At 47.0% G+C, this 22074-nt stretch overlaps 1 protein-coding gene across 1 annotated transcript; it reads left to right on the top strand.

Annotated features, from left to right (window-relative positions):
* The first annotated feature begins 422 nt into the window (after positions 1-422).
* On the top strand, positions 423-21955 carry LOC149525650 (extracellular calcium-sensing receptor-like). The gene is given in 5 exon segments (XM_089775497.1): positions 423-488; positions 4817-5087; positions 19763-20425; positions 20428-20675; positions 21926-21955. Coding segments are annotated over 5 exon segments (1278 nt in total).
* The last annotated feature ends 119 nt before the right edge of the window (positions 21956-22074 follow it).

Below are 22074 nucleotides of genomic sequence, written 5' to 3'. Positions count from 1 at the left end.
AGAGGCAATCGAGGAAAACAACTGATCGGTGACAGAAGTTTCACTGCATATACGTACCTTTCAAAATAATTTCACAAGGCTCAGAGAAAGATTTGTCACATCACCCACAAACACCCTCCTGCGGTCTGGTGGAGGCAAGGGTGGGGAAATGAAGGAACAGGAATTTTACAATGCAATTGAGAATTTTTATCCAACATCCTTGAAGTAGTTGGAGCACTGGAAACCTCCCTGTGAGTGCACGGAAAAGTTTGAGTGGGCCCTGTTGAGAAGCATGCCGGTGTGGGATAATATACAAAGCAGTCTTGCCTTTGCCACACAAGAATTCCCACCCCATGTTTGATAGCTGAGAATCAACTTTGTGATGCATGGACATGTGCAAAATCAATAGTAGCCTGTGACATCAAAAATCACCATTTCTGAACATGGGGAGGACGTTTACCCCAAGTCGGACAACAAGGCAGCAGAATACTCAGCTCTGGGAAAGGCAGGTGAGTTTGGCTTTTTTGCCAGGCACCGCAGCCTGTGTTTAATGTGTCTTTCAAATAATTAATGCAGTTTGGTCACTTGAAAAAGCCCGTCTCAGTGTTTTTCCCAAGAAGGCGATCTTGTTTGTGGGAGTGAATTTTGCCCTAGACTGTGCTGCATTTTTATGACAAGTTGCTGAAAAACAAGCAGATCCTTCAAAACATGGCTTCACCTGACAACACGAGAATGGCCACTCTGGGTCAGACCAAAGGTCCATCTAGCCCAGGATCCTGTGTGCTAAGAGAGGCCAAAGCCAGGTGCCCCAGAGGGCTAGGATCACCAAATTTGGAATGCAGCTTCCTAGTATCATAAACAACAATCCTTTCTTTTCACAGACAATGATTCAGGAAAAAAAAGAACATGTTAAAAATCACCTAGAAAAGTTAGATGCCTGCAAGTCACCGGGGCCTGATGAAATGCATCCTAGATACTCAAGGAGCTGATATCGGAGGTATTTGAGCTATCATCTTTGGAAAATCATGGGAGACAGGATAGATTCCAGAAGACTGGAAAAGGGAAATATAGTGCCCATTTATAAAAAGTGAAATAAGAACAACCCAGGAAACTACAGATCAGTTAGTTTAACTTCTGTGCCGGGGAAGATAATGGAGCAAGTAATTAAGGAAATCGTCTGTAAACACTTGGAAGGTGGCAAGGTGATAGGGAACAGCCAGCATGGATTTGTAAAGAACAAATCATGTCAAACCAATTTGATAGCTTTCTTTGATGGGATAACTAGTCTTGTGGATAAGGGAGAAGCGGTGGATGTGGTATACCTAGACTATAGTAAGGCGTTTGATATGGTCTAGCATGATATTCTTATCAATAAACTAGGCAAATACAACTTAGATGGGGCTACTATAAGGTGGGTGCATAACCGGCTGAATAACCATACTCAGAGAGTAGTTATTAACGGTTCACAATCCTGCTGGAAAGGTATAACAAGTGGGGTTAAACGGGGGTCTGTTTTGGGACCGACTCTGTTCAATATCTTCATCAACAATTTAGATATTGCCATAGAAAGTACACTGATTAAGTTTGCAAAAGCGACGAGGAGTCCTGTGGCACCTTATAGACTAACTGAAGTGTAGGAGCATAAGCTTTCGTGGGCAAAGACCCACTTCGTCAGATGCATGTGACGAAGTGGGACATGCATCTGACGAAGTGGGTCTTTGCCCACGAAAGCTTATGCTCCTACACTTCAGTTAGTCTATAAGGTGCCACAGGACTCCTCGTCGCTTTTGCAGATTCAGACTAACACGGCTACCCCTCTGATACTTATTAAGTTTGCAGATGATACAAAGCTGGGAGGGGTTGCGACTGCTCTGGAGGATAGGGTCATAATTCAAAATGATCTGGACAAATTGGAGAAATGGTCTGAGGTAAACAGGATGAAGTTTAATAAAGACAAATGCAAAGAGCTCCACTTGGGAAGGAACAATCAGTTTCACACATACAAAATAGGAAGCGACTGTCTAGGAAGGAGTACGGCAGAAAGGGATACAGGGGTTATAGTGGACCACAAGCTGAATATGAGTCAGCAGTGTGGTGCTGTGGCAAAAAAAGCAAACACGATTCTGGGATACATTAACAGATGTGTTGTGAGCAAGACACAAGAAGTGATTCTTCACTCTACTCTGCGCTGGTTAGGCCTCAGTTGGAGTAATGTGTCCAGTTCTGGGCATCGCATTTCAAGGAAGATGTGGAGAAATTGAAGAGGGTCCAGAGAAGAGCAACAAGAATGATTAAAGTTCTAGAGAACATGACCTATGAGGGAAGGCTGAAAGAATTGGGTTTGTTTAGCTTAGAAAAGAGAAGATTGAGGGGGTACCTGATAGCAGTTTTCAGGTATCTAAAAGGGTGTCCTAAGGAGGAGGGAGAAAACTTGTTCATCTTGGCCTCTGAAGATAGGACAAGAAGCAATGGGCTTAAACTGCAGCAAGGAAGGTTTAGGTTGGACATTAGGAAAAAGCTCCTAACTGTCAGGATAGTCAAACATTGGAATAAATTGCCCAGAGAGGTTGTGGAATCCCCATCTGTGGAGATATTGAAGAGTAGGTTAGATAAATGTCTATCAGGGATGGTCTAGACAGTATTTGGTCCTGCCATGAGGGCAGGGGACTGGACTCGATGATCTCTTGAGGTCCCTTCCAGTCCTATTATTCTATGAGTATTCTATGATCATACTGACCTACTTTAAGCAAAACCTACTTTGTTAAGGCTCACTTTTACATGGGTCAGTTGCCAACAATTCATCACCCACCAAAAATCTGTCCTTCCCTTCTTCAGGTAGGGCTTTACCCTCATTAAACACAGGCAGCGCCTAGCGTCATACACCCTCCCCTCTGTTGATTACAGATAACCTAGATGAATCACATTCAGACACTTTCTGGAATTGGGTTATGACATTAACTTGCAAGATTTCCCAATGAAAAGATCTGTAGGTGATCATTGCCTTACATCAGCTATAACTTCATGTTTAATAGGGTTCAATTCCAGATGGATTCTGGCTAAAGGCGCACTCTTAGCAAACTCATAGAGGGTTATAATATTCACACTCTTTTCTGGTAAATAATCTTCCTCTTTGGTAAGATCTGCTTAGTTGGTCAGATCAAAGGTCCAGCTATCACAGTACCAATGCCACGTGCCCCAGAGGAAGGGTGCAGAAGAGAGAATCTTTGACCTGCTGCTCAGAAACAGGGAGGAAGTGGTAGGGGAAATCAAGGTGGGTGACAACCTGGGAAGCAGTGGTCATGAGATGGTCGAGTTCAGGATCCTGACCAAAGGAAGAAGGGAGAGTAGCAAAATACACACCCTGGACTTCAGGAAAGCAGACTTTGACTCTGTCAAAGAACTGATGGACAGGCTCCCTGGGATGCTAACAGGAGGGGGAAAGAAGCCTTATTGAAGGCACAGGGAGAAACCATCCTGGCATACAGTAAGAAAAGCAAATATGGTAGATGACCAGATTGGCTTACCAGGGACATCCATGGTGAGCTTAAACACAAAAAGGAAGCTTACAAGAAGTGGAAACTTGGACAGATGACTACGGAGGAGTATAAATATGTTGCTCGAGGTGAAAGGTGAAAAGGTGAAAGTGCAACTGGAATTGCAGCTAGCAAGGAATGTGAAGAGTAACAAGAAAGATTTTTACAGGTATGTTAGCAATAGGAGGGTGATCAAAGGGAGTGTGGGGCCTTTACTGGATGAGGGAGGTAACCTAGTGACAGATGATGTGTGGAAAGCTGAAGCACTCAATGCTTTTTTTACCTCTGTCGTCACAGAAAAGTTCAGCTCCCAGACTAATGCACGAATGCATCCTATCCGCTAATGCTATAATCAATTGGGGGGACTTGCGGAAGGGCCTGGCCTTCTCTAAAAAAAGGCTAAAGTGCACCTCACATCAAGTGTGTGCAACGCCTGTTCCACCCCGGAGCTACGGGGCTTAGGGTAAAACACAGGGACAAAAATATCCTGCTGAACATGGAAGTAAGACACCACTTTGGACAAGAAAGCCGGGTAGAGGCACAGCCTGACCTTATCCTTAAAGAAGACCGTATAAGGGGGGTCCACTACTAGGGCCCTGCATTCTAGTACTCGCCTGGCTGAGGTAATGGCCACCAGGAAAGACACCTTCTAGGAAAGGTGTAGAAGGGAACACGGGCCAACGGCTCAAAGGAAGGACCCATGAGCCTTGAGAGGACCAAATTTAGGTCCCAGGAAGACACTGGCTCACGCACCTGGGGGTAAACCCTGTCTAAGCCCTTGAGGAACTGGTGCAGCATGAAGTGTGAGAAAATGGTCCTTCCCCCCGAACCAGAGTGGAAAGCCGAGATGGCTGCTAGGTGCACTTGCATGGAGAAGGAGCCAGGTCCTGGAGCCTGAGCCCCAGGAGGTAGTCTAAGATAGCTGGCACCGGGGCCTCCGTAGGGGGGGACCCTCTTGTCACCTGACCAGATTACAAACCATTTCCACTTCGCCAGGCAGAAAGACCTGCCAGGTAGAAGGCTTCCAGCCCCCTAGAAGGACTGCCTGGCCTGCTCCAAGCACTGCCTCTCTGAGGCCGTTAACCATGGAGCTTCCATGCCATGAGGTGCAGACAGTGGAGGTTCGGGTGTCTGAGCCTACCAAACTGCTGGGAGATTAGATTCGGGCACAGGGGGAAGGCCAGAGGCCACTCCACTGAAAGGGCGAGGTGGTCCAGGAACCAATGCTGGCGAGGCCAGGCTGGGGCTATCAAGATCACTGAGGCCCGGAATTCCCTGACTCTGAGGATTTCTCTGGGTATCAGCGGGAAAGGGGAAAGGCCTACAGCAGGCCAGGGGATCGTCAACGCTTCCCCCAGAGACCCCAGGCTGTGCCCAAACAGAGAGCAAAACCAGGGACACTTCCTGTTGAAGCAGATGGTGAACAGTTCCAGGTGGGGAAACCCCCACCTGTGGAAGATGGAAATGTGGAAAGAGGCGTCTTTGAGACGGAGAGCAGCGTACCAGTCTCGCGTGTCTATGGAAGGAATGAAGGAGGCCTGGGTAACCATCTCGAACTTGGACCTTACTACGAAGGTATTCAGATCCCTCAAATCCAGAATAGGACGCCAATGTCTATCCCGCCCATGGACAAAGGGGCAGAGCATAGCCCTGTGTCCTCAGGTGGGCCGTGAGCATCTGTTCTCCCATCCGCCACCTGGTTTGATAGTGGTACAGGATGCTAATCACCATGAGCAATAGGGCCAACCTGCTCATGGTGATTATCAGCCTGTACCACGTATCCGGAGAGAAGGACCATTTGACCTGAAGCATCTCTTTCCCTGCACCACAGCTTTTGATCTCAAGTGGCTGCATTCCAGCCCAAGAGCAGCAGACCTCGTGGTCGGTGGTAATACCATGTGGTATTAAGGGCTTATTCATCTTAATGTACGTATCTTCATGCTCCTCTGCTAGTGCTTCACTCCTCAATCTCTCTTTCTCTCTCCCACACGCTCATGTTGGAAAGAATCTTCATAATATGAGTCTTCCTCACCTTCCTTACATGCTTTGTTGAGCACTGAAATAGTTAACAAAGCTGACATTTAAAATAGCATTGCCCTTTTTGGCCCCAGTGGCTAGCCAGAATTCAGTGTGTTGCAGCGTTGTTTCTGTTAAAGAGAGAAATGGATTATATGATTCAGGTATATTCTTGGGTTTCAATTTTTTTTCAACAAAGAATGTACACATAGTCCTGTTTCCCTGCACACAGTAGAAACAAACAACAGCAGGTGCTCTCTGCAAGCCCTGTGCCCAAGAATCTCTGTCCCACTGCTTCCTCCCAGGGAATATTTTCCTTTCAGGAGGCTGGAACGCCATCTGCTGACTTCCTGTCTCCAGTGCCCAGAATCTTTAATCTATATCCTGATCCATCCCTGTGCATTTACTACAAGGGCAAACTTCCCTTTACCTCCCTAAAGTATCTCTGGCCTGCCTTGCCATCTGTTGTCTCGGGCAATAGCTTCCATTTTTTCAAGCTGCCTTTACTTTATATCGCAGTTCCTTCAGTTCACTCTGAGAGAGTACTTTATACACACATTGGTTTTAATGAGCTTTATGATTAAATTAGGATTTCAGGGCTTTTTTAGATGAGCACCGAGTGCACAGCAAACTGAGTGGCACTATTAATCTAGACAGGCTCCTAGAGCCACTGCTTGCAGTCATTAGCATCTTTCAGCATAACAATATCGTTGGCAGCAGAGTCAGCATCTGTTGAAATGATTGGGGCCTTACTTCTCTGTGTAGAAAAGCCACTAGATACAAGCTAGGGAGCGTGGACATCACCTGTATAAACACTGTGAAAGGGATATAGTAAGTATGAGTTGAGTACACATTTCATTTAAACATTGATTTCGTTTTTTTGTAATCGGGGATGTTCTATTGAAGTTTTATTAGTTAAAAACCGAAAAACAGAACCCTAAATACAAGTTCCCAGTGTAATTTGTGTCCATTGTACAGTGTAGATTGCAAGGACTTACGGCCTACCTTCTCCTCTCTAGAAATGGTCCTTCAAACACTAAAGTGCAGAATACTGGTAAGGCTGGTTGCAGTTACACATGTTCTCTCAGCAGATTTCAGTCTCCCGGGCTGCCAGTCTGACACTTTCCACCAGCACGACCTTTAATTCCACCCTTGCTGTTTGCTGATGATAATTCCACCTTTGCAATTACATTTTAAGACCTATCAGTTAGCCAACTGATTAATCCACTTAGTGTGCGCCATGTCAACGATATGTTCTTTCACTTTTGTAATTAAAATGTTCTGCAGCACCAAGACAAAGGCTTTACAGAAGTCTAAGTAAATTAGTCCACACTATTGCCTTTATAACCAAACTTATCTCATAAAAAAGTTATCAAGTCAGTCGGATATGATCTATGTTCCAAAATCCATGTTGATTTGCATTAATTTAATTCTTTATAAATCAAATCCAGTATCAGTTTTTCCCTTATTTTACCTGAGACAGATGTCAGGCTCACAGGCCTATAATTACCTAGATTGATCCATTTATCCTTAGTAAGAACTGGCACAGCATTAGCTTTCTTTCAGTCTTCAGGTACTTACCCAGTACACTAAGTCTTATGGAAAGTCAGCATTGATGGACCCCCGTGGACTTCAGCCAGCTCTTTTAAAACTCTTGGATGCAAACTATCCAGATCTGCTGATTTAATAATGTCTAACCTTAATAGCTTCAGTTTAACATCCTTCTCAAATTTTAGCAGAATTGAGAAAGTGTTATCATCACCACATGATGAGACTACATCAGCTGTTTTTCCTCAAATCCAGAACAGAATATGTATTACATAATTTTGCCTTTTCTGCATTATTATTGACAATTCTGTCTTTTCCACCTAGGAATGAACCAATAACATTTGTCAAGATTCTTTTAATTCCTAATATGTTTTTAAATGCCCTATTATCTTTACCTCTATTGGCCACAGATTTCTCCATGTGTCCCTTGGTTTCTCTTCTCAATTTTCTTCAGTTCCTAACTTCTGATTGATATTCATAACTGTCAGCTTCCCTTTCTTCCATTTGGTATCTCTGTGTGTATTTTATTTTTTACCGCTGCCATCACTTCCCCTCTGTAACTCAGATTGTTTTTTTAACTTGCACAGCCTCCGTTGTTGGATTATGGCTTTGGGGGCAATTTGGGTACGTCTAGACTGCATGCTTCTGGCGACAGAGGCATGTAGATTAGTCTACCTGGCATAGGAAAATGAAGCGGCGATTTAAATAATCGCAGTTTCATTTTAAATGGCTGCAGCGCTGAGCTGATCAGCGGTTTGTCTGCTCAGCACGATAGTCTGGACACCCTGCAGTCAACATCAAAGGCAATTGTTGACCTCCCAGGTATGCCTCCTGGGATGAGGTTTACCTGGGAGGTCGACAAATGCCTTTGATGTCGACCGCGGAGTGTCCAGACTACCACGCTGAGCCGACAAACAGCTGATCGGCTCAGCGCAGCACCCATTTAAATTTAAATGAAGCGGCGATTATTTAAATCGCCGCTTCATTTTCCTATGCCGGGTAGCCTAATCTACATGCCTCTGTCGCCAGAAGCATGTAGTCTAGACGTACCCTAAGTCAGGTGTTCTTAAATTATTCCCAATTACAATCCATATTTCCCTGATTAAATTCTTCATCCCACTGATTTCACTCACAATTGTTTTCAGCTTTGTGATATTGGCCCTTAAAGCTGTCTGGGTGTGTCTGGGCATACGAGCTAGATTTATTCTCTGTGCACAATATAAATGTGATCAAGTCATGGTTATGGCTCAGAGCCCATGTATCAGAGGCAGCAGCATGGGGTGCCAGGCAGGAGTTGTCCGCTAGGGGAGCCAGTTTAAAAACGAGAATGGCTTGCAGAATGGCTGCCTGTCACCCCGCGATGCTGCTTCTGATACAGACCCAGCATGAGCCAGAACTGAACCGGGCTGCCTGCCTCCCTGGCTTCTAATGCACTCGAAATGCAGAGCTGCCGTGGGAGTAGGTCCCAGGCCTGGCGTGAGCCAGGACTGAACTGGGCTGCTGGCCAGTCTACTAAAAAATGTCCTGACAAGCAGCGGGAGGGAAATGCGTGTAGTTTATAGCATTAACCTATAAGCTTTCACTAATCGGTTAATTGAAATACTATTACATCCCTAGTTAGGGTTTCTGAGAGAGAGATGGGACAGAAATTGCTCCAGGGCACCCAGGAAGCCCCCAGAATAGAACCCAGGAATATGACATCAGTATTCCTACTACACCGCGGCCATACCCTGTGGTTCCCCAACAGGCTGTAGGGCTATGTCTAGACTGCAAGCCTCTTTCGAAAGAGCCTCTTTCGAAAGAGAGTGTCTAGACTGCATGCGGAACTTTCGAAAAAGAGGAACTTTCGAAAGAAGGCGTTCTTCCTCGTGCAATGAGGTTTACCGCCGTCGAAAGAAAAGCCGCGTTCTTTCGATTTAATTTCGAAAGAACGCGGCTGCAGTCTAGACACAGGTGAAGTTTTTTCGAAAAAAGGCTACTTTTTTCGAAAAAACCCCTGAGTCTGGACACAGCCTAGGTGAAATGCTCCATAACTCAATTCCAATCTGCATCCAACTTTTAATGTTTCTGTTTTCAGGATTTTATTCCCCATTTTATGAGGAAATAAAGTCCATTCTCTAGAGCATCCACTGTCATCAGACAACCCTGAATTCACCCTGCACAGATGAACATTTCCTTTAATTGATTCAGCTACCATAGTTTCTGCAGGAAATTAATAAAGCAGATTGATATGACCTGTGGGCACAATTCAACTCCTATTGAAGTGGGGGTTTGATTAAACAACACCATTCCACTCTAGAGGGAAAACATAACAACAGTTTTAGAGCAAATTGAAAATTTTTGAATTTCCAATGCCTCTGTCAGACTGCTGCCTCAGGGTTGGACATCTCAGAAAATGAAAGCAAATTATTGTGTCAGCATATTTCTGCATCCAAAATCATGCTACACTCCAAAGTGCAGCCATTACTGAAATGAAAGTTTCAACAAGCTTTCAGTAATATTTAATATGTGCTGCTATGTGTGTGAATCACATTCTCAAAATATCATCATCAACTACCATTCTTTAAATTCGGGTATATGATACCATAAGTTTCTTGATTCTACAAGAAAGAAGCCTTTTTGCAAAAGAGCTCTTTCGCAAAAAGGCGTGTGTGGATGCGGAAGAGAGAGTTTTTTTGGAAAATGAGGGAAGAGGAAAAAGCACAGGTGCCCTAGTGGCCAATCTGTCCATAGAAATCACTGCTTACCTGCGAGATAGCATCCAGACTGCCTGGATGCTATCCTTCGAAAAAGCGCATTGCTTTTTTGATGTGCTTTGGCAGTGTGGACGCTCTCTTTCACAAGAAGTTTTTTCGGAAGATCTCTTCCAAAAAAAGCTTCTTGTGCGAGAAGCCTGTAGTGTAGACATAGTCTTAGAGTTGAGCAGGGCCAATTTTCCCAGAACTGAGATTAGTTTCATTGGCATGTAATTGCCAGGATCACTTCTGGAGCCTTTTTAAAAACTGGCATTGCATTAACTCTCCTCCAGCCATTTGGTACAGAAGCTGATTTAAAGGATAGGTTACAAACCACCGTTTTCTGTTTTGCCTGGTAGAGGCAGTGGTGGTGTTCAGTCATGGAAAAGGTTCTCAGTGCAGGGCTTCTGAAAGGAAATATGAAGAGTCAACCATGAGCCTTGGTCTGAAAGTCCATGGAGACAAACCACATTTTGTGCCAGGAGATGGGAAGTAGTCTCAGCAAAAGGAAGGGGTTGCAAGGATGAAATTGGCCATTTTAGTCAGATGGTCTACAGCCACCAGACACTGGGAGCTCCTCAATGACATTTAGGCTGATGGCCAAAGAAGGCCTAGTCAGACTCTGGGGTTATGAAGCAATTGAAGGATTCCATTCAAAACATCTTGGTACATACACAACACTTGCAGAAGTCCAGAAAAGCTTGGATTTTCAGCCTGACTGCAGGGCCTCCTGAAAAAATGGGCAACCATGAAGGACAATTTAAGATTCCAAAGTGATCCACTGTAGAGAATCAACAAGTATAGTGCTTTGGCCGCGTGACAGGGCATCCCAAGGACAAAACCAAGAAAAGCTGCAGACCTTGGAGGACGATCCAACAGTCAGCGGGAATGCACGTAATCAAGAGTCCCGAGCCAACAATAACAACATCTGCCTGTGAAAGTAGAAAGAATTATACTGTAAGAAAAAGATGAATTGTGCTGTAATAATTGAATAAGTTGAAGGAATTCTGTTTGTCTTTTTAAGAGGAAGAAGAAAAGTATGTTAATGTTGATTGTAGGTATGCAGATCAAGGTGCTAGCCAATTTGGGCCTGAGTTTAACAGGAAAAGAAACATTAAGTGTTAGACAGGAAACAATTCCAGATAATCAGGGAGATATAGCCAGGAGATTGCTGTGTGCTTAATATTGAAATGAAGATACTTGCCACACCCTTTGATCTTGTTAACTTGGCCTTTTGACTGTATAAAATCAAGGGGTTTGAACCTTGTATGGTACTCACATTTTCTCCATGCATTCTAGCAAAGCTTTGCAGAATAAACAGAGCAGTCTGCCAAATCTGTGAGTCCTGTCTGACTTTGACAATTTGGAGGTCCCACCGAGATGGCAACCGTCTTCGCTGAGGCTGTGTGATCCCTGACTGTCTTGCAGGACTACCGTGGCAGCCGGCACCTGGGCATTTGGCCCGAGCGGTCCTCTGCCAGAATGGAAAGGTGCACAACCACAGCGAAGTCTACGCCATTGAACCTGTTGGTTCCTGCTCTGTTCTGGTAGGGATCCCGGGATCTAACATCAGTACTCTGGTCAGGTAATTATTTTGTCCGGACTGAGGACTGTCTTGTCTCTGTGTCTATCCGTCTTCCCTGTGGTGTGAGTGAGTCTGGGAGCCATCCCTGTCCAGGGACTGGCCGACCAAGGGGCTCCTGTCCCCACGGTCTGTGTGACTGGAATCTGCACAATCGCAGCCGCACCACGCCTTGGATGAAATCCTTGGAGTGAACGCAAGGGCGATTGAGGCAGTAGCCTGTGGGCTTCTTTTGTGTGTTGCACCGGGCACCGCTCTGACGAACCCGAATTTCCTCCTTGTGTGATTGGTGTATGAAGTCCTCCTGTATGGGTAACTAGACGTCTAAGCAGGGATAGTTCCCTAAAGGGACCCTGGCTCAGTTTATATATTTTAGAAAGGGTCCGGACTCCTGTAAATTTCTGGAAAAATGATCTAGATTGACTCTGGGGGGATCCCAAAACTCAGTGGCCACTGTTAGGATCTTGGAACAAAGACCAAGTGGACGTCTTAAAAGACAAACTTGGCCTTCCCAAAAACTAAATTGGCTAGAGGAGAGGTAGATTGCTTCATGAAGTGGTGGGACGAGGCAAATCTTAAATGAACTGAATCGAAGCTCGCCTCCCTTAAAAATTCTAATTATAAGAAAAAAGCTTTATTGGAAACCTCCTCTTCCACCACCAGACCAAGCGCTTCCCTTTACCCCGTCCTCCAAGAAGACTCAGACCGGTCCCACTTGAAGCTATAAACCCTGGATCCACACGGAGCTCCACTCGATTTTAAAAGGTTTTCCAAAGCCCCAGGAAAACCGTACCAAATTTGCAGAGGAATTTTGCTAGTGTGCAATGCCTATGAACCCTCTGAAGCAGACCTCCTGCAACTGTATAAGCTACTTATAACCCCGTAAACAGCAACAAAGAAAAAAACCCGGGCAACTATCACACAGACTGACTGATGTTTTTTTTGCAACATTCTGGTATACAGCAACCAGGTGAAAATGGACAGGGCGCCCTGGCGCATGCGTTTGTTAATAGCCTCTTATCTGCTATTAGCAGTATGTTAAAGCAAATAAGTGTTGGATGGGAGGCCAAGACCATGGACAAATTGCAAGCAATGGCAGAGCATTGCCACTGCACTCTAAAAGGAAAGAGAAGCAGTCCTCACAAAAGTTGATAGCTCTGCAAATACAGCATTATTCAGGGCAGGGCAGACAGTACTGGGAATGGGGAGGGTACCAAGAATGGGGATAAGGTCAGAGAAGGGGTCGTGGCACCGGGTTTTTGGGATTTAGAGGTTTCAGCTCTGGTCATATCCACCCTGTGGGAACAAGGCATTATTGTCCCCTGTTCCAGCCCCTGTAACACCCCTATCCTCCCAGTTCGAAAAGCTGATAGTAAATCATGGCGGTTTGTTCAGGATCTTCAAGCTATTAACTGCATTGTTGTACCCACCTTTCCTGTAATCCCTAACCAAGCAACCAATCTGGCTTCTATCCTGCCAGATGCAACTCATTTTACTGTTGTTGATCTGTGTTCTGCTTTCTTTTCTGTCCCGGTTCACCCTAAGTCCCAGTATCTTTTTACCTTTTCTTACAAGGAGCAGCAGTATGCTTCCCAAGGGGTACACAGAAAGCCCGTCTTACTTTTCCCAAGCATTAGCCAAAGACCTCGTTGACCTGGTCTTCCCCTCTGGGTCCACATTGGTCCAATGTGTAAATGATTTACTCCTCTGTTCCCCTTCATTATCTGCCTCAGAAACCGACTCTCGAGTGCTTCTCACTGCCCCCACCTTAGGGTTACCTGACTACTGTAAACCTTTTACCCTTTTCTGCCATAAGCAATCTGGTTGTGCACTTCAGGTTCTTACTCGGGAGTATGGTGGCAAAAATCGTCCAGTAGCTTATTTCTCTGCCACCTTGGATCCTGTTGCCCAAGGTCTACCCCCCTGTCTGCGTGCTGTGGCTGCCGCGGCACGCCTAATTGAAATGTCTGAGTCCCTTGTCCTCCGCTCTCCTGTTTCTCTCATGGTCCCTCACTCTGTAGAAACTCTCCTGCTACAACGTAATACAGCTCACCTTTCCTCTGCCCGCCTCACTAGGTATGAACTTTTACTGCTTTCGGCTTCACATATCACCATAAAGCGCTGTTCTCAGTTGAACCCTGCCACTCTCCTTCCTCTGTCTAATGACGGTGAACCCCACGACTGCCTTGCAACTGTCTCTGCTGTCACCGTCCCGCGCCCCGACCTTTCTGATGTCCCTGTCTCTAACTCCGACCTTGTGTTATTCACTGACGGTTCCTGCTTTAGAGATAGCCAAGGTCGTCTCCTTGCAGGATACGCTGTGGTATCACTCTCTGAAACCCTAGAAGCTGCGCCTTTACCTTCTGTGACCTCAGCACAAGTTGCTGAACTAGTTGCCCTAACCCGCGCTTGCTTTCTGGCTGAGGGACGCTCCGCCACCATTTATACTGATTCTCGATATGCTTTTGGGGTTGTACATGACTTTGGCACCCTCTGGCAAGCTCGGGGTTTCCTTACCTCTGCTGGTACCCCTATCAAGAATGGCCCCTACATTGCTGCTCTCCTGTATGCACTCCCATCTGCATTAGCTATTGTTAAGTGCCCTGGTTACTCCACAGCAGATACTGATGTTGCTAAGGGTAATGCATTTGCTGATGCAGCTGCTAAACATGCTGCTGCCATAGAACCTTCCCCAGATGCGTTTCTCGGTTCCCTTTCTGTTTCTGTACCATCCCTTTCCGAACTCACCCTGCTCCAAGACTCTGCCCCAGAAACAGAAAAAGACTCCTGGGTCGCCCAGGGTTGCTCTCTACACCCTGATTCCCTTTGGCGCTCGCCTAGTGGTGCCTTTGTGGCCCCCTTTTCGCTCTACCCAGCTCTGGCCACCCTGCTACACGGCGTTTCGCATGTCGGAAAGGAGGGTATGATCTCTGCTGTAACTAAGGCAGGATGGTGGGCCCCCCATTTCAGCTCTTTTGCAGCTCACCACTGTGCCGCCTGTACCACTTGCCAAAGCTACAATGTTGGCAAACCTGTAAAGGTAGCTCAAGGGTTCCGGGGCCTGCCCCAAGCACCGTTCTTGCATTGGCAGCTTGATTTTGTACAAATGCCTAAGTGTCAACACTATGAATTCATTCTGGGTATGGTATGCTTATTTTCGGGCTGGATTGAAGCCTTTCCTTGTCACAAAGCTGATTCACTGTCTGTTGCCAAATGTTTGTTAAATCATATTATGCCTGCCAAAGGAATTCCTGCCACTTTGTCCAGTGACCGGGGTACACATTTTACTGGACAACTTGTTCAGCACCTGGATCGTGTATTACATGTTACGCACTTGCTGCACTGTCCCTACCACCCACAGAGCGCAGATGCAGTTGAAAGACGAAATGGCATGCTAAAAAAATAAGCTTGCAAAAATTTGTGACTCTACAGGGTTAAGCTGGCCAGCGGCCTTACCATTGGCCCTTATGGAAATTCGATCCACCCCATCCCAAAGACATAAATTAAGTCCTTTTGAAATTGTTATGGGACGCGCTATGCGAACAATGACTACCATTACTCCAGTCTCAGACTTGAACTTGACTCACAGTATACTCCTTCAGTACTGCAAGGGACTAATGCAAGCTGTAAGTCACTTCCATTCACAGGTTCAAGCCGCCTGGCCAACCGAACCCACCTCTGACGCCTGCCACACCCTCGAGACAAGTGATTGGGTCTACATACGACACCACCAACGAAAACACGCCTTGGAACCCCGGTGGAAGGGCCCACATCAGGTGCTGCTCACTACCCAGACGGCTGTTAAGCTATCCGGCATAGCAGCATGGATACATGCTTCTCAGTGTAAGAAGGCACCACCCCCAGCAGACCAGTCATCACCTCAGGACCACGCAGAGTCAATTTTGACTCCAGAAGAAGATGTAGAGGAACAGCCTGCAATACCTTACAACCAACGTTCGCGTAAGGGTTGCCTGAAGCAGACGACAACCAAATAGCAAGGCCCAAGAAGAAGCAGCAGTGAGCCTAGCGCCTGCTGCCTGATGGACATAAAACCGTGACTGCGGTTCCCTCAGCTGAGGTTGTCAGAACCAAAAGGGTCTTGCCTCCAGCATGTGCCTCTGGTGGGGCCTGTTCCTCGGCTACTGGTGTCTTAAGGTCTGGGGAATCCACAATGACAATGACAATTCTTTTATCCACCAGCAAGTATGGATCGCTCAGACCCTTAATATCTCTAATTGCTGGGTCTGCAGCCACATCCCAGCCCACTCACAAGCCGGTGTTCCTGTCTTGGCAATCCCACTTAATTCCCCAGGTCCTCACCGGAGGACCTCATCCATTTAACAAGACATGGAACAGTAATGACACTTGGGAAGCAGTAGGAATAAATGTATCTAAATGGATAAGCGTGGTGGAGGGAAAAGGTCACTGGTGTTGGGTGTGTAATGGGACGGGGCTGAATCTGGGGAGGAGCAGTTGTCTTCAGCATATTGTAACCAATGGTGTATGGGATTATTCAAACAAGATTGAAAAATGGAGGACCGGGTATGGGGATATGAATTTTTTCTCAACCTGGGATCAAACAGGGAAATCACTCTCCTGCTCCCGCTACAGCCACCCTAGTGAGAACAGTACAATCTTTCAATGCCATGCAAATAACACCACTCCCCGTAAGGAGAATCACCGTGTGCCCTTCGGGGGATATTACTCCTCCTTTGTAGACACCTATATGGCAAAGGGGTGCAACCGACCCTTCCCGGCTTTGATAGGGCATCATTGGGTCTGTGGGACAAAGGCCTATACCACATTACCAGTTAACTGGTCAGGTATCTGTTATCCCGCCCAACTCTTCCCACAATTCCGAGTGTTAGAGTCCTTCCCACGAGAACGCCTCCGTAATTTTAGGCAAAAAAGAAGGGACTTGTCGGATGCCCAATGGTATGTGAATCACATAAGCCCTTTAACTTGGGAAGAGGCTATTGGTGGTTCCTTTATCCCACTTGGGGGAGTAATACATCATGCAAAAAGGCTTCTGAGGTTACAAGCAGTAGTTGAAATCATGGCAAATGAAACTGGAGAAAGTTTAAGGGCCCTGGCCAAAGAAACGGGAGCGATCAGACAAGTGGTCCTCCAAAACCGTCAGGCATTGGATATAGTGCTGGCAGCAAAAGGAGGGACCTGTGCTCTCATTGGCAAAGAATGTTGTGTATATATACCAGACAACACCAATGATGTAATAGATCGCGCTAGCTACTTAGAAAAGATTGCATATCTTCCTCACGAAGAGCCAAGTTCCCTGTGGAAATGGCTGAGTAACTTGTTCAATTTCACTGGCATAGGAAACTGGTTGTTTCAGGGAGCCCTGACTATCCTATTTGGGATCTTAATGATTTTTGTATGTTTTCAGTTAATCTCCTGTTGTATCCAAAACTGTGCAAAACATATCACACAGCTAGCTACCCCTCACCAGAGTGCTAATCTGATGATTTTAAATATCACTGATGAACAGAGAGACAAAGAACGGTTAATGCAAGGAACTCAGTAATTGTTGGTCATAGGCGAGGCTTGACCAAAAGGAGGGATTGTGAAAGTAGAAAGAATTATACTGTAAGAAAAAGATGAATTGTGCTGTAATAATTGAATAAGTTGAAGGAATTCTGTTTGTCGTTTTAAGAGGAAGAAGAAAAGTATGTTAATGTTGATTGTAGGTATGCAGATCAAGGTGCTAGCCAATTTGGGCCTGAGTTTAACAGGAAAAGAAACATTAAGTGTTAGACAGGAAGCAATTCCAGATAATCAGGGAGATATAGCCAGGAGATTGCTGTGTGCTTAATATTGAAATGAAGATACTTAACCACACTAATAATGTGAAGTTTTGCCACACCCTTTGATCTTGTTAATTTGGCCTTTTTGACTGTATAAAATCAAGGGGTTTGAACCTTGTATGGTACTCACATTTTCTCCATGCATTCTAGCAAAGCTTTGCAGAATAAACAGAGCAGTCTGCCAAATCTGTGAGTCCTGTCTGACTTTGACAATTGCCTGAGTCAACGACCTTCGAGAATGCTGTGCTGGGGCTGTGAAAAAGCACAGTTTGTGAAAAGCAGGATGTGGACTTTTGGGAAGTTGAGAGGGTATAAAGATAGTTGTAATCTTGCAATAAAATGATTTTGTGCTTGCACCGGCCGGAGTCCGTGCCTTCATACACCACAATCCACCAGTGGAACACTCTGGCATGGTCATAGCACCTCCAGTTGGGGTGCTCCACAGGGATATATATGCACTTGCCAAAGTATGTTAGCCCACAATGGCACAGATCGTGTTCCTTGGGTGGGTTGATCTTTCCAGGCAGAATGGAGGGGGGAGACGAGGTCATGCTGAATTGTGACATTGACAACATTATTAGGCTTCAGTTGGTAGGAGGGTCTCAGAAGTAGGTTCCTTGTTCTCCTAACAGACTTTCCTGTTCCACAATAGAGCATTGGCTCTCCCCTTTCAGTTTCCCAGGTTGCAGGTCATTATAAACTCACACTCAGAGAAAGAGCAAAGCCCACCTTAACTGCTTCTGAATCAAAGCTTGGGCCCTCTAGAAGTACTCAAGGTTCTTATGGGAAAAGCGGCGAGGAGTCCTGTGGCACTTTATAGACTAACTGAAGTGTTGGAGCATAAGCTTTCGTGGGCAAAGACCCACTTCGTCAGATGCATGTAGTGGAAATTTCCAGAGGCAGGTATAAATATGCAGGCCAGAATCAGACTGGAGATGACAAGGTGGATCTAATCAGGGAGGATGAGGCCCACTTCTAGTAGCTGATCTGGAGGTGTGAATTCCAAGAGAGGAGAAGCTGCTTTTGTAGTTAGCGAGCCATTCACAGTCTTTGTTTAATCCAGAGTTGATTGTGTCAGACTTGAAGATGAACTGTAGCTCAGCAGTTTCTCTTTGAAGTCTGGTCCTGAAGTTTTTTGCTGCAGGATCTTTTGCTGCAGGTTCTTATGGTAAGCTAAAAATCAATACTGGATGCCAAGCTCTCTCAAGATGGCGATGCCAATCTTCAAATGCAGTTTGGATTGCGATGAGCTAGGTGTCCAGTATTCCATAGTTCATCTCAGCAGGGACGAGTTCTTGAGAACAGAATGCACAAGGGTGCAGAACTGATTGGGCTCCAACTCCCGGCAAGAGAGCTGTCCCGACGGTCATGTTGGACATATCCACTCCCACTTTTAATAGGCAAGCTGGGTCAGGGTGTGCCAGAATCAGGGCTGGGGTGAAGGTGATCTTGAGCTGGTCAGAAGGAAGCTAGGCTTCAAGTGACCAAGTAAACGAAATGGCTTTATGTGGGATTATCTGTTCAAGGAATTTGGCTGTCAATCACCTATAAAAATTTGCAAAGTTGAGGAAGCGCTGAAGTTCTCAGAGAAGACAGGGAGCTCTCCAGTCGTGTATGGTTTCCATCTGCTATAGGTCCATCTGAATATCCTCCAGGGAGATTATATGGAACCTAAAAGTTCAAAGGAGTCCTGGTCATTTCTCTGGTTTGGCAAACAAACCAGTCTCTCCAGGACGGAACAGGCAGTGCTGCGCTGGGTTGGCAGAAAACACCAATATCTCATTAGGATAAGATGGTCACACACAGTCCAAAATGTCTCTGAACGTTCTGTTTATGAACTATTCGAATGTTATGAAGATGCTAGTTAAGCCAAACAGCATTACTGAGCATTCTAAATACCCATATCAGGTACAAAAATCAGTCTTCTATTTGTCTCCTGGCCTTATGTGCTCTAGATTGTACATCTCCCTAAAACCTAAGGGTATATCTACACTACCACCCTAGTTCGAACTAGGGTGGTAATGTAGGCAACCGGAGTTGCAAATGAAGCCTGGGATTTGAATTTGCATAAAGCCGGGCACCGCCATTTTTAAATGTCCGCTAGTGCGGACTCCGTGCCCGCGGCTACACGCGGCACGGACTAGGTAGTTCGGACTAGGAGAGTTTATCAAGCGGCCCAGCAGTTCCAAGATGAGAGACAAGAGATACCAATTACAAACAGACACCTGATTCAATGCACGATAGTCTATGCAGAGGCACGGTAACCCATCATTTCCTTGCACAAAGAGGACCTGCTGAAGAGGTGGATCTCTGAATGACTCTCTTTCTGTGATTTTCCCAGATGTGCACGCATAGTGCCTCCATTTCCGATACAGGCACAGTGTATAGGTATCCATAGGGCACCAGTTGCAGTCCCTATAGGAGGGTAATGAATCCACATTTATATTTTCCGATACACCCACCTTTCTCGCTATTACCTGGGGAGGCTGAGTTTCTAGTCTGGAACTACTCCTGGAACTTGTTCACTCAGTCCTATTTATTTAGCAGATGCGAGTGCTTGTACCAAGTGCCCTGAGGATTTCTGGTCCAACGAAAACCACACCTCTTGCATTCCGAAGCAAATCGAGTTCCTGTCCTGGACTGAGCCCTTTGGAATAGCTCTGACTCTCTTTGCTGTGCTAGGAATTTTCCTGACCTCATTCGTTCTGGGGGTCTTCACCAAATTCCGCAACACACCCATTGTCAAGGCCACCAACCGGGAGTTGTCCTACCTCCTCCTGTTCTCCCTGCTGTGCTGCTTCTGCAGCTCCCTGTCCTTCATTGGCAAGCCCCAGGACTGGACTTGCTGCTTGTGCCAGCCAGCCTTTGGCATCAGCTTTGTCCTCTGCATCTCCTGCATCCTGGTAAAGACAAATCGTGTCCTGCTGGTTTTTGAAGCCAAGATCCCTACAAGCCTCCATCGCAAATGGTGGGGCCTCAACCTGCAGTTCCTTCTGGTCTTCTTGTGCACTTTTGTGCAGATCATCATCTGTGTGATCTGGCTCTACACAGCTCCCCCCTCCAGCTACCGGAACCATGAGCTGGAGGACGAGATCATCTTCCTCATCTGCCATGAAGGCTCCCTGATGGCTCTGGGCTTCTTGATTGGTTACACCTGCCTTCTGGCTGCCATCTGCTTCTTCTTCGCTTTCAAGTCTCGGAAGCTGCCTGAGAATTCAACGAAGCCAAGTTCATCACCTTCAGCATGCTGATCTTCTTCATTGTGTGGATCTCCTTCATACCTGCCTATGCCAGTACCTCTGGCAAGTTTGTCTCAGCTGTGGAGGTGATTGCCATACTGGCTGCCAGCTTTGGGCAGCTGGCCTGCATCTTCCTCAACAAAGTCTACATCATCTTCTTTAAGCCCTCCCGCAACACCATTGAGGAAGTGCGCTGCAGCACGGCTGCCCATACCTTCAAAGTACAGGCAGTCCCCGAGTTACGCGGATCCGACTTATGTCGGATCCGCACTTACGAACAGGGCTTTCTCGCCCCGGAGCTCGCAGGCAGCTGGACCGCCCAGAGTGCAGCGGTCCCGCCACCTCAACCTCTGGGGCGAGAAAAGCTGCTCCAGGTGCCCCTGGTCTGCTGGGGACCATCTCCAGCAGACCAGGGACACCGGGAGCAAAGCCGGGGAGGCGGAGGGGTCCCGTGCCTCTGAGGCTTTGCCAGAGCAAAGCCGGGGAGGCACGGCACCCCGCCATCGCTGCCACTTTGCTCCCGGTGCCTCTGGTCTGCTGGGGACCATCTCCAGCAGACCAGGGACACCGGGAACAAAGCCGGGGAGGCGGAGGGGTCCCGCGCCTCTGAGGCTTTGCTCTGGCAAAGCCTCAGATGCACGGAACTCCGCCTCCGCCGCCGCCGCTGCCGCTGCCGCTTTGCTCCCGGTGCCTCTGATCTGCTAAGGACCGTCTCCAGCAGACCAGGGACACCTGGAGCAAAGCTGGGAGGCAGAGGGGTCCCGCGCCTCTGAGGCTTTGCCAGAGCAAAGCCTCAGACGTGCGGCACCCCGCCGCCGCTGCGGCTTTGCTCCCCATGTCCCTGGTCTGTTGGGGGGGAGGGTGCAGCTAGTGCTCCCCTCCCCCCCAGCAGACCAGGGAGACATGGAACAAAGCCCCGGGCCTGTGGTAGAGCAGGTGGGGCGCTGCCGGTTGGTCCCGCAGCACCGCTCCTTGGCGCTACTGGACCAACCCAGCAGCACCCCAGCTGCTCTGCCCCAGGTGTCCCCAAGTCAGCCGCTGCTGAAACTGACCAGTGGCTGACTACAGGAAGCCCCTGCCCCGGGCTTCCTGGAATCAGCCGCTGATCAGTTTCAGCAGCAGCTGACTTGGGGATGCCTGGGGTTCTTAAGTTGAATCTGTATGTAAGTCAGAACTGGCATCCAGATTCAGCCGCTGTTGAAACTGATCAGTTTCAGCAGCGGCTGAATCTGGACGCCAGTTCCGACTTACATACAGATTCAACTTAAGAACAAACCTAAAGTCCCTATCTTGTACGTAACCCAGGGACTGCCTGTAGCAGCCAGGGCCACGCTGAGATGGAGCAACGTGTCACGCAAGAGGTCTAACAGTCTGGGTGGTTCCACAGGCTCCACCCCCTCATCCTCCATCAGTAGCAAGAGCAACTATGAAGACCCCTACTCTCTGCCGACCTCACCTTCTTGCTCCTTAGAGAAAAACACCAACGACACGGCTCAGATGAAGCCTCCACACCTTCTTGCTAATACAGGCAAGGAGACACTCACCACCAAAGGACACACAGGAGGCAACTGTCAGAGGCTACATCTAGGGACCCTTGTACTGACACTGTTTGGTTTAAAG

Source organism: Pelodiscus sinensis, chromosome 1, assembly GCF_052426305.1.
Source record: "Pelodiscus sinensis isolate ZL-2025 chromosome 1, ASM5242630v1, whole genome shotgun sequence".
Classification (NCBI taxonomy): Eukaryota; Metazoa; Chordata; order Testudines; family Trionychidae; genus Pelodiscus; species Pelodiscus sinensis.
This window is presented reverse-complemented; position numbering and strand designations above follow the sequence as displayed.